Consider the following 13,611-nt stretch of genomic DNA (forward strand, 5'->3'; position numbering starts at 1 on the left):
ACATTTCGGTGCCACATGCCATCCTTTGTGTCCGCGTTTCCTCGTGGTGGCGAAGCCCTCAGAGGCAAATCAGCACTGACAGTTACAGATTAATCTACCGGAACATGGAGACCAAAAGCTCTCCCACCTTACACCCTCTTCATTGCTAAAAATCATGAAGTAACTCTCTGCAAGCTTACTGCCGCTCTCTTGGGTCTTATGTAGCTTTTGGTAGCCTGCCCTGTAGCCCAGCGATACTCACCCTAAATCAAACCACTCTGAACCGTTGACATTCATCAGCCCCTCACTAGAAAATGCCATTGTAACCCTCAGCACAGTTCTTCTCTGCCTGCTGACTTCATGGGTGGTAGGTCACATATTTGCAGTGTGAAACAGGAGATGCTTTTAGTATGATGCATTTATGTAGTTTTAAGATGTGGCACTAAAGGTTTCATTTTCTTTTAGATTTAATTGAGTATCATTTTTAAGTTATGTTTTCATTGAGAACCAAGTGTTTCCTAAGCTTCATGGGGGAGTACTGACTGTGCATACGCGTGCACACAAACGGACACAGGTGGATGCGTGCATCCGTGCATTCGCGTGTGAGAGGGAGAGAGCAGGCCTCTGCACGCTCACGTGTAAGAATTACCTGGCGGCCTCAAGCGATCCAGAAATAAACTTGTTTGTATTTACAGATCTCCTTATTTCCCTATAGTAAACTTTTTTTTCTGACTTAACTTTTCTGTTGAACTACTGTGAATTGATTTTTCCCATTCCAGACCCTACATAATTGTTAAGAAACAAAAGCCTGCGGTCACAAATAAGCATATGGAAGAGCTGGCTCAAGGGTACAGGTAAGTGTCCAAAGACGAAACTTCTGTCTCCTTAGTCCTCACCTATATAATGTACTCAGCAGTAGCATCATTTTAGCTGAGCTTTTAAGAATGGTATATTTTCACTTACAGTCTTTGATTCCTGCCCACTAACTATATTAACCTGTTAAAAAACTTATTTTTCTCTTGGAATTTGCTTGGATGCTGTAAAATATTTATCAACTTAGATCATGAGGATTATAGATTCTTGGTATAAATTAGTGGCCTGTGAAGTGTTCGCAGTGAGAGAAGGACTTTCATCAGTATGTTGATTTAGATACTGTGGGTCTCTCATCTTACGGAATTCCTAAAGTCGTAAAACACATTTTTAGAAGTGGAGACCAGATTGACAAGAATCACAGATGTTTTACGGTTATTTCAGAGCTTTGTGATCGTTGTGTGACCCGAGAATGGCGCGTTTCAAGTATCCCGGTGCGCTGGTGCTCTCTGGGACAGAGGGGTGTTTGGCCCCGGAGGGAAGCCAGTGTCTTCCGTTATTGCGTATAAAATATTGCAGTGAAATGCGTTTCAGTAATGTATGTTTCACCAATATTTTCCCAGGAATTTTGAAGATTTCCTACATGAGAGCCTGGTTGAATATCTAGATGTGAATGAAGAAAATGACTGTAACGTGGCACTCTACGAGCACACAATTAATAAGTAAGTAGGATCCACAGCCACCGTAATGAAAACCTATTCTGCCTATAGAAACTGCCTTTTCTTTTCATTTCGTTTTCAATTTTTCTTTTTTTCTTTTCTTTTTTCTTTTAGGTCACTTTTTAAAATATTTTATTTATTTATTTTTAGAGAGGGAAGGGAGGGAGAAAGAGAGAGAGAGAGAAACATCAATGTGTGGTTGCTGGGGGCCGTGGCCTGCAACCCAGGCATGTGCCCTGACTGGGAATCGAACCTGCGATGCTTTGGTTTGCAGCCCGCACTCAATCCACTGAGCTGTGCCAGCCAGGGCCATTTTCAATTTTTCTGTTGTGTACTCTCTTAGTACTTACTGTTACAAGTATACTATTTTATATAAGCCATACCCATCACTTATCCCAATGTAAGACTACCACAAAACCGCTAGTAAGTCCTATTTAGACTTCATTTCCTTTCCTATTCATTTTACACTTAGCGTTTATTTTTTTAAAGGAATCACAGCTCTGATATTTTGACATTTAATTGCTGCCAAAATTGAATTAACAAATTAGGATATGTAAAAGATGTATTTATATCTTTTTTATATCTTTTTATACCTAAAAAGAGAATTTTATCAGTGGACATACCTACACAGTATGTGGTAAAGATACCTCTAAACTTATGGCAATATAAACAACACAAAATGGTGGTATGTTTACAGTATTTCTTCTAGAACAGTGATATTTTTAGAAGCATTAAAGGACATATATAAAAGTTCCTGTCTGATGCGTGTTACTGATACACAGTTTACCTGGAATTGGAATTTTTGCAGTTATATTGTTAAATAGAGTTTAATACTACCAGCTGATAAATATTTGTCTTCAACAAGAATGTACGCCTGCCCTGGCTGGTGTGGCTCAGTGGACTGAGTGCCGCCTGCAAACCAAAGTGTCACCACTTCGATTCCCAGTCAGAGCACATGTCTGGGTTGTGGGCCAGGTCTGCAGTTGGGGGCGTGTGAGAGGCAACCCATTAATATATCTCTTACACATCGATGTTTCTTTCCCTCTCCTTCTCCCTCCCTTCCTCTCTCTCTAAAAGTAACTAAATAAAATCTTTTTTAAAAAAGTACTGCTCTGTTTCCTGTTACCAGATGAAATGTACTACTTTATTTTTATCTAATTATAAGCTAGTAAATAATGCTTTCAGTCAGAAATTTCAATTCTTTAAGATGTGAATCTCTCAAAATACTATTTTTATACCCCTGATTTCAAGATTGAGGATAAGGGAGAACTATTATATAGTAACCCAGTAAACAGCAATTCTATCTGTCTTGTTACGCAAGCCAGACCCCTCCCTTCCAGCCTTGACTCCTCCCTTCCTCTATACCAGGGCTGTCAAACTCATTTTCACTGGGGCCACACCAGCCTCGCGGCTGCCTTTAAAGGACTAAATGTAATTTGAGGACTGTATAAATGTAACTGGTCCTTAACAGTTAAGCGAGAGCTTGGCACTGCCGCTGGGTAGAAACAAGGTGGAGGGCTGGATAAAATAAGGTGGATTCGGCCTGCAGGCCTTGTGTTTGCCCCCTGTGCTCTATACCCACATATGCCCTTAACATATTACTGGACCTTCGATCTGCATATACCTGAGGTCTTTTTACCTCCTTTATAGGCCACCCTGGTCCAGGCCACTGCCATTGCTTGCCTGGATTCTTGCAAAAGGCTTGTGACTGTTTTTGTTCTTGTCCTCATACCATCTATCTTAATAGATCAGAATGGTCACTCGTCTTCTCAGCCGCCCCCGCCCCCCAACCCCGTTGCTTTCCATCTCCCTTTAAAATCCTTACAGAGGCCTTCAAGTTCTTACACGATCTGCCCACACTGCTTCATACCTACAACCCCTGCCTCCCTTCCCTCTTTGTTTTAACCCTGGCCTTTTCAAACACCCGAAGCATGCTTCTGCCTCGGCACCTGTGCCCTGGCTGTTCCCTCTGCCTGGAATGCTGTCTCACATACCTGCGTGGCTCACACCTTCACCTCCTCCAGGTCTTTGCTCAGGTGTCACCTGCGCGTTGAGACCTCCTGACCACCCTGTTTAAAATAGAAACCCCTCCTCTGACCACTCCTCTTCACTGCTTTACTTTTCTAGTGCTTATTGCCTTATGATCACAGCTGTAAAGTGGGTATTTTATTACTTATTTATGTGTATTATCTGCCTTCCTACACTAGAAGCTTCATGAAGGCAGGGATTTTTCTCTGTTTTGTTCACTGCCATAAATGACTGTAACAATCAAGTGTCAGTATCCCCAAATCACCATGCCATCCCATACTTTCAATTCATTTTATTTTAAAAAATAGAAAAGTTTCTAAATATTATTTGACTCATATATGTGACATTTTTAAAAATGTGGCTATAGATATAAATCTGTTACCTTAATTGCTTTTTATTGTGTTGTCTGACTACACGTTAACTTGTCCCCCGTTGGGGAAGATTCCAATTATTTCCAATTTTCCTGTTACTACAAGCCGCAGGTCGCTTAAGCTTAATTTGAGCGCAATTTAAGGCCATTGTTGACATTTGATAGGAAGTGTCCTACTTCCTGTTCAGGATAGAAACTTAGGTTATAATTTTGAATAATTGTGTTCCTTTCTGTTTTGTAAAGTCAGAATCCAGAGTGTTTGGACTTTGAATAATATATGATCTTATATAAGTTGTCATGAAAAAGGAAGAAACTTCAATGTTTACCTACTTCATTTTCAGCTTCCAGCTTACCCCAACCTTTATATATGAAAAAATAGTTTTTATTTACATGGATGGGGAATGTCAAATGGCCACTATTTAAACAAAACATTACATTTAAAACAAATTCTTTTATTGTGGGCTATCCTGGATGTGATATATGTTACTTTAAGCAAAGACCTAAAAGTAATTTGCTTATCTTTCTCATGAAAATATCTGGGTTGCTTTATCATTTAGCCCAAACTGAGTTTTCTGCAAAAATATATTATGAAGATAACAAAGATTCTGACACTTAGTAGGTAAAGTCTTACTTGGTGTTCAGTATCTATAGCCAAGCTGTCCAATAAAAATATAATGCAAGCCATGTACATAAATTTAAATTTTCTAGCAGCCACATTTAAAAAGTAAGAAGAAACAGAAGAAATTAATTTTAATAATTTTATTTAACCCAATACATCTAAAACATATCAACATCAATATGAAAATATTGAGATATTTTACATTTTCTTCTAAGTCTTCAAAACCTGGTGTGCAATTATAGCACATCTCAATTTGGATGCTGAATTTTATTGGAAATACTTGATCTGATTTCATAACACAGTTGAAAAAGTAGACTCACAAATGTTAGTTGTTACAAACATAACTAAAAGGTTTAAAATGAATGAGCCAAGTTATTTAAATTTAAATTTGAGTTTTAAAATGTAAGGTAATTAAAATTAAGTAAAACATAAAAATGCAGTTCTTTAGTTTTACTAGCCTTACTTTTCAGGTGCTTGCTAGCTGCACCCAGCTAGGGGTCACAGCACTGGTCCCCGCGGCACTGAGGGTAACTGTTCTAAAAGGAGATGCAGTCCCCTCTGAGGGGGGATACCACTTCCTCATTAATCTAAGTCAGGAAAGTGAAGAAAAGCAAGTTCCTGATCCATGTGGATGTTTTCAATCTGCATTTCTATATGCTCAATTAACCATTTCTTTGTGTTATTGTTATTGGTAGTTAATATCTAATAATACTTTACTTTTTATACAGACAGTCCATACAGTTTCTCTTCCCCGGTATTTCTACAAATAATAGAAGTTTCTATCATTAAAAATAACTTATGTTTTGTTATATTTTATTTATCAATTTTACTAGCATCAAATTTTGTTATTGATGTTTTGTTATATAAATTTGTTATATGTATTATATATATTTATAGAAACTTAAATTTTATTACCGTATTTTTTCGCACTATAAGATGCACCTTTCCCCCCCAAATTTGGGAGGAATAATGGTTGTTAATGTTGCTGTTGAGTTCTGTTTACATTTACATTGGTGAACTATTATATTATTTATATTATTAAATATTTTACCACATTTTTTGCTTCAAAATTTTTTTCCCTATTTTCCTCCTCTAAAATCTAGGTGCCTCTTACGGTCGAAAAATACGGTATCTAGGTCCCATGGGGACTTAGTAATATTTTTAGACCCTTTAAGAGATATTTATTTTTGTGCTTGGTGCCTAAGACGTCTGACTCTCAATTACCTTGCCAGAGACACCACCCACTTGGAAATTGAGCCCTTCACTCTGCTCGGGGTCTGCGCCGGCCTGATCCCGTACCCACACCATAACCAGTCCCCACGGAACACGTACCAGTGCGCCATGGGAAAGCAGGCCATGGGTAAGGCTCCCTTCTCGGGTCTGGTTCTAAATCCTTGGGTAAAAGACGTGTCTTCATTCCTGCTGCACTAGTGTTGGGCGTTAGTGACACCTGAGGCAGCCCTGTGGCATTCTGCAGCACTTGCAGCTGCCCCTGTCATGCCTAAAGCTTAAACCAGCATGGAGAAAACCTCTCTGAACTTGTTCCCTCGACCAAACGGAGGGACATGAAACCAATGTCACAGAATTATGAAGGGGTAAGTATGCAAATTGCTGTAAAATGTAAGTTGTTAACCCAGAGAGATGAAATGACGAGCAGAAAAACTCAAGGTTGAGGGAGGAGAGGAAAAGGAAATAGAAATAAAGATGCCTAGTATGTATTAGAACAGGGACATCAAACTCATTTTCACCGGGGGCCACAGCAGCCTCGTGGTTGCCTTCAGAGGGCCGAGTGTAATGTTAGGATTGTGTAAATGTAACTCCTCCCTAACTAGGGGCAAGGAGCTCGGTAGTGCCGCCGGGCAGAAACAAGGAGGGCCAAATTCGGTCCTCGGACCTTGTGTTGGCCACCTGTGTCTTAGCGAGCACTTAGTAATTGTCTGGGTGACAGTCATTGGACCCATTATATCCTTGCAATTGTTCCTGTAGCTTCTGAAAGGTCCAATTCCTGTCACCCCGTTTCTGGATTCATTTTCCTATTTTGCTTCCTTTTTATCCACTCATCTATTGCTTTATCTATTATACCCCACCTGTGACATTTACTGAGCACCATCTCCAGATCAGACACTGGGGCTGGAACCTGAAAATGCAGAGAGGAGGACAGAGCCCTGCCCTCAGGAGTTCACAGTCTGGCAGGAGAGGCCAGCAAGCACAGTGGTAATTCACTACAGTGTGATAGACGGAGAGCCAGAAGTCTCGGGGAGCGAGAGCAGAAAGATCACTAAAGGCTGGAGAGCAGGTTGTTTCTGAAGAACAGAATCAGACTAAATCTTGAAAGACACTAGCGTTTTTTCACAGGTGTGGAAATCACGGGAAAGCCTTCCACGGGAAAGTCCCGATGCTTGGGTGTGGCTCTTTAGAAGAGAAGTGCCAGAGAGGGGCGTGTGTGTGAGTGAGTTGGGGGTTCCTCTCGAAGTGGATTCAGAGAGAACACCAAGCAAAAAGGTTTTGCTTATAAACTTCTTTTGAAATTTTTTAAAGTCATTTAAATCCTAATAAGTATAAGTTTTATTTTTATATATGTCTGTGACATCAATATGACTTATCTCAAAGTATGATACAAGGAGCTTTGTAAACAAACAAACAAAAACCTGTTAAAAGGTTTTTACATTGGCTTTGGGTAACAAGCAGAATGAATGCAGTTAGCTCTCAGTTACCAAGAATCAGCTGCAGTGGACTGTAACTAGATGATTAAGGAATTCTGTTTCTCGTTATGGATAAAGAGTCTGTATGCTTTTCAAGTTTTTATATTGCCCTTTCCTTGGTCATGAAGAAATAAGAAGCATGTTGTCCTGCTACCATTTACCTGAATGATGTGATGCCTGGACAGTTCGGAATAATTCCCAGTGGGAAAATCTAAACAGCGGCTCATCAATTTAGCCTTTCCCATTCATCCTCAGCTGCATGCAGCAGAGGCTGATTTCCCGCTTGTGCTTCTGACTTGCTAACAAGTTGAAATATACAGTACTGAACCCTGTGTGTCATGAAAGGGCTATCACTTCTATTGGGTTTACCAAACCATTTTGTTTCATGATGTGAATCCCGGCTGAAACAATACACCTTTTGTGTAGGACCTTCAGCAGAATTAACGGAAGACTAATCACTTCATCGCCAATGCTGCTCTTTAGTGTGTTTGCTTGAAGATTGAAATAGAAAGGGCTTTATCTGTCTCCAGAAAATGATAGTGGATCGCTTTCTTTTTTTTTTTAAATAAGAGACCTGAAGGAAAGAAATAATATTTTTATTTTTGTTACTCCTCTTCCTACCTACCCTCCCCCGCCAAAGCCTTTATTTTGTGGCCCCGAGTATCTGAAGCGTTCGGTTAGTTACCACACACAGTTAAGCAGGATCAGTGTGTACAGAAAGCCAATTCAGTGTCTGTAGAGTTCTTTTGTAGTTTTCTGTGTGAAGGTTTTTTTCCTCGTTTTGTTTTGAGTGTCATTTGCAATTCATTGTCTGTGTTTTCTGAGGTTGGTGTATTCAGCTGCTCTGACCCTGGGTCCTGCACATTTAGCTCCTTGGATACAATCCTCTGACGTTACTGCTGACGCTGGGAAGACAAAAGCCGCTGAATATCTTAAGTAATAAAAAAAAAGCCTTTGTTACTGTTTGTTATTATAAAACACCTGACTGGAAAGAAAAGCAGAGAGATAAAAGTACATTTAAAGTTGGCACATGACATGGCCACATTTCTCTCTGGACACTGAAATAGCTGCAGGAGTCTTGAACAAGGTCTGCATGAAAAGTCACAAAAGGGAAAGGCCGACAGAGGGGGGAAAACCCACAGCAGAGACCCGGGTCTGCAACGCAGACCTCGCACTTTGAGTTGGACTTCTCTGAGTCGTTTTAGTCGAGTACAGTCTTAACAGCCGATCACTCGAGTCGCGCTGTCCGATTTTAAGTGCGCACTGAAGACCACGTGCTGTTCATCCACTGGTCCTTGTGGAAGGCCGAGGACAGTAGCCCAGAGTTCATTCTAGCCAGCATGGAAAATTTGCTGTCTGCCTTTGACTACAAACTTCTCCCACCCAACAGAGGAAAGAAATAAGTGAAAGTCCTTTTCTGTCACTGCAAAGGAGACCAAGACTAGCGCAAACCAGAGACTGACAGGCTTACCTTATACACTAGAGAGAGCGGACTTGAGTCCAGCACAAAACACCAGCAGAGGGTGTTTCTTAAATCTAAGGCTCTTTGAGGTATTAATAAAGTTCAAGTTTCCACATGGCATCTTACTACACTCTTGAGCAACACCTCCCTTCCGTGGATACAGTGTTTGTTGTGACGGGGTTCAGAGCAAGAATCAGGGAGACGTGTGTGGAAGTGGCGAGGTTTCCAGGTCTTTCGGTGCCACAAGTAAAGGCTGCGTGTCAGAGCTGCATTGTGCATACTCTCCCCGGCACCGGGTGCCAAGTTCCCGTGAGTCATGCCTTCATATCTGCCCGTTTTATGAGTTGGCAACCCTGTAGTGGAACAGCTTCTCCTGTTTAAAACAATCTTTCCGCCATCATCAGCTCTGTTAATAAATATGCATCACATACCTCCCCTGGTCTTGGCCGCTTCTCCCCAGTTCTTCCCCTGCAGCTCCAAATTGCCAGGACTTTTTTTTTTTTTTTGTAAACTCAGGAGCTAATGCAGCTTCTGTTTTTGTTTTTGTTTTCAATAGATTCCATTCCTAAGCAGATCGTTTCCTCTTTTGTATCTCCCACTTAAGAAAGAGTAGGATGGGACGTACTAGAGATATTAAAAACATGATGTATACAAAGATCCTCATAACATTTCATTTTATTCTACATCTCCTCCCCCACTTTCTGTGTGAATTTTGATTTTAAAGACGCCTTTATCCATTTAAGGATACAGAATGAAAAGATGTTGTGGTCAAATGGTCCCTGGCAGTTCTTCTTTCTGAATTCTGCTGTTGGTTCAAAAAAAATGAAAATCATTGTTAACTATTTTAGGTGTAAGCTGATATTTCTTGTGACTAGCATGTTAATAGTAAGTGCTCTGGAGGTTAAATTAGAGCTCAGTACGTGGGTTAGAGTTGCAAGTGGAGTGAGTGGTATTGCAGGGTGCTGGCATGTATGTTTTATCACTGCTAGCATTGTTCATGTTAGTCATGGTGAGTGTTGCCACTTGCTGAAAACACAAATGATTTACGTGCATTTCTTTTTTCATTCATAATAACACTGCTGTTATATTGTTATTTCAGATATATATTGTCAGATATCATTCGTACTTCTTTTGTTTCTGGCAAGGGAACTCAATCCCAGTTTGGTTGAATAACTTATAAAAAAGGTTATGTCTTCTATACAATTCCATCTATAAAACTTCTAAAATTCTTCTCACCTGAAATGAACTTTGGATCATGATCCAGGTGCCTTTCCTATTAGACTATAGATTATAAACTCCTTGAGGACAGAGGTTATGTCTGTGTTGTCTGTCACTCTATCCCTTGTGTCTAGCACAGTGCCAGCCTAAGCAGAGTGTAGTCAGTACTTAATAAATGTTTCCACAATGAGTGAATGAATCTTTGAGCACATTAAAATTGTTAAGGAAGCAGGTGCAGATACTTTAAAGGAATCTTTGAAGCAAAAAACTAAGTGGGAAGGCTTATACAAACTGATTTTAAGACTTACCTGAAGCTGCCCTGGCTGGTGTGGCTCAGTGGACTGCGCACCGGATTGGGAAGCAGAGGGTCGCTGGTTCAATTCCCAGTCTAGGGTGCAATGCCTGGGTTGCACGCCAGGTTCTCTGGTGTGGGGAGTGCAAGAGGCAACCACACACTGGTGTTTCTGTCCCTCTCTTTCTACCTCCCTTCTCCTCTGTCTAAAAATAAATAAATAAAATCCTTAAAAAAAAAGACTTATCGAAGCCACAGTAATGAAGGCAGTATGAGATTGAAATGAAGGGTAGACTTATAGGTAATGGAACAGAATAAAGAATCAGAAATAGACCCACACATTTATGGGCAGTTGTTTTTCAGTGAATGTTTCAGGGCAATTCAGGGTAAAGGAAAATCTTTTTAACAAAATAAAATGTGTCTATGTATATCTATAATAGGAAAAAATGGACATCTTCTCCTACCTCATACTGTACAAAAAAATTAACACAAAATGAATCATAGCCCTAAATGTAAGAGCTAAAACCATAAAACTCATGGAAGGAAATGGGCAAACATCTTCATGACCTTGAATAACCTAAGATTTGTTAGATAGAGTACAAAACTACAACCTATAAAAATGAAAAAGTAAGTAATTAGATTTTCTCAAAATTAAACTTTTGCTCTTTGAAAGAAAGATACTTAACAATGTGAAATTGGCAGTTACAGAATAACCTAGGGGCTGTAAAGTATAGGAAGTGGAGTAAGCAAAAAACTTACACAAATGACCCATGGACATAAACAGTGGTTAAAATTGGGACAACTGAAAGAAGTATAGTCAATAAAATATAATTTGTAAAAAGGCAGAAAAAGAATATGAAAGAGACCTTAATCCACATAATGGGAGCAAGTCTTTGCAATATATCTATTTCATAAAGGATTTGTATCTAGTATATAGAAAGAACTCTTTACTAATAAGACAAATGAATTAAAAGGTGGGAAGAACAAAAACGAGATACTTCACAAAGAATAAGAATGATAATAAGCTCATAAAAATATATTCACTGTTGTTAGCCATCAGGTAAATGTAAGCTAACACTGAGATACCACTACACACTCAATAGAGTGACTGGAGTGAAACGGGCTCGCGTCCCGTGCTGGTTAGGATGGGGAGCAGCCAGAATGCTCGTACACTGCTGGTGAGAATGCAGAATCCTGCAATCAATTTGGAAAATTCCAGAGCAGTTCCTTCACGTTATCCCTACCCTTGTGGAACCACGTAGAAGTTCCACGCGTGTGCATTGACTAAGAGAAAGGAGCACACAAAGTTGTGTGCACGAGCGTTCAGAGCAGCTTTGTGCCCGGTGGCCCAGAAGTGGAAGCACCCTAAAGCCCTCAGTAGGCGAGCATATACGTACAATGGAGTACTCACTCCGCAGTAAAAAGGATGAGCTATGATAGACACAACCACATGGCTGTGTCTCAGAATCATTGTGCTAAGTGAAAGAAGCAGCAGGAGAATATACATACTGTCTATTCCCATTTTATAAAATTCTAGAAAACGCAACCAAATCTGTAATCATAAAAAAGTGGATCAGTGGTTTTCTGGGGCCAGGGGCGGAGGCAGAGCTCTTTCGGGTGGGTTGGAAGTGTTCTAGATCTTGATTATAGTGGTGGTTTCACAGATGTGTGTATCAGAACTTCAAATGGATGAAGTTTATTGTATGCAATAATATTGATTAAGTAAAGAGAAACTGGGCAAAGGAAGACAGAAAAATAGTTAAATGCATAAAGCTTTATTTTTTTTTCAGTATGTATTTTCTAAGCTATATGAGTTCCTACCAACTTTTTTCATCCCACCGTAAAATAAACTTCCTCACTCTTTTAACCTACATTTAAATACTTTTCTGTGCCAACTTGTAGCTTTGTAAGAAAGTATAATCAAGAATATATGACTTTGCAAGAAAAATTATGCCCTGGTAGTAAGAAATTGAAATCATTGGTGACCGTAGTTAGGGCAAAATCGGGCTGTAAAAGGAGAATTCAGCTTATAGATATTCTCGTTAGTTATTATATTCATACAATGCCCTGTTTAAGGAAGCTGAAAATATGAATAGAAGCATTCTAATTTGAACATGTGCTTCACCCAGACTAGTCTTACAATTTAATTTCTGTATGACATTTTCTCAAAAAAGCTTGTTTTGGGCAAAAGAGCTAGTCAGTTGATCATAATTTTTATAATAATTACGGGGTATGGTGGCGTTTTGAAGTTTAACAGTATAGAAGTTCATAGTTCATAAATCGTGTTTTCACCTATGCACCATTGTCAGTGCTGCTAAAAAAAGTTGTACATGTGTATTGCTTCAAGTTCTTCTTTTCAAAGTCTTTAAAGAAAAATTGCCAATGAGATCACAAGCACCAAACATTTGCTAAACCATTTTGTTGTTGATCCATTCAGTGGTCAGTTGTAATGCCCGAGAATTACGTTCTGGGCCTCGTAGCGCAGTTTACAGCCGGAGCCGGTCTCTTTCACCATTGTCTGGAGGTGCGGCCATGTACGCTCCCCTGCTGCATGTAATGCTCGTCTGGGCTTCAGAGGAGAGTTCGGCAGCCTGGTGGGCAGTGCCTGAACCCCTGCCTCAAGCTGGGGAAAGCATGCAATTGGAGCTGAAGTGTCAACATAAATTTCAAATGACTTCATGTAAAGGACAAACTTGCTGCCAGTGAACTTGACCACAACCCAAGCAGCAGTGATTTTATTTCTGAAACAGTAAGTGATCTGTTACCAGGTATCCTGTCCAGTTTATTAGCTGGCACTAAAATAACACAAATTAATTGGCAATTTATAGTGTAAACTGGATAAAAAGTGCATGAGTTCAGTTTAGCTATTGTTTTTCAGCTGAATCTTGATGCATTTTCTAGAGATTCAAGGACAAAAATACACTATCATGAAGAATATAGTGCAGTTCTTCAGTGTCATTTACTTGGTATTTATTGAGCATCTGTAGTGAGCCCAAGCACTGCACTAGGTGCTCATTTCTTTAGTATTCTATAGATTTTAGAATTTCTTTCTTCATGCCTAAATAGGTTATTTTCGTTCCTGAGTCGAAATTGCCATTGATTTAATGACATGTGTACAGAGAAAAAGGTAAAACAAATACTGGGTTTTGGGTCTTGGTTCACCTTAGAGCTTAACTCCATTAAATGACACATAGGCATCTTGGGGCATGTGGGTGTTGTGGATGCATCGCTGTGGAAGCACGTGCAAGAGAGAGACTTCCAGCTACCCTCTTAGCCACTCAGGGGGAAAGAGGAAATACCTGGGAGAAGTTAAAGAGCCTCGGTAGCCCACATCAAGCTCAGCAGTAGGGCAAACATGAATTTCCCTGTTTGAAGGTCTCTGAGTAAGACCAACCCCAGGAGAGTGAAAGCT

The 13,611-nt window shown here is 39.9% G+C and overlaps 1 protein-coding gene across 1 annotated transcript in view; it reads left to right on the top strand.

The window, feature by feature from the left end:
• Window positions 1-13,611, top strand: part of POLR3B (RNA polymerase III subunit B) — a 106,760-nt gene that overhangs the window by 57,816 nt on the left and 35,333 nt on the right. The window contains exons 17-19 of the mRNA XM_028532874.2: window positions 759-833; window positions 1,413-1,511; window positions 5,758-5,885. Coding sequence (XP_028388675.1) covers window positions 759-833; window positions 1,413-1,511; window positions 5,758-5,885 — 302 coding nt within the window. The remainder of the gene's footprint in view (window positions 1-758; window positions 834-1,412; window positions 1,512-5,757; window positions 5,886-13,611) is intronic.

This window comes from Phyllostomus discolor, chromosome 2 (genome assembly GCF_004126475.2).
Source record: "Phyllostomus discolor isolate MPI-MPIP mPhyDis1 chromosome 2, mPhyDis1.pri.v3, whole genome shotgun sequence".
Classification (NCBI taxonomy): domain Eukaryota; kingdom Metazoa; phylum Chordata; class Mammalia; order Chiroptera; family Phyllostomidae; genus Phyllostomus; species Phyllostomus discolor.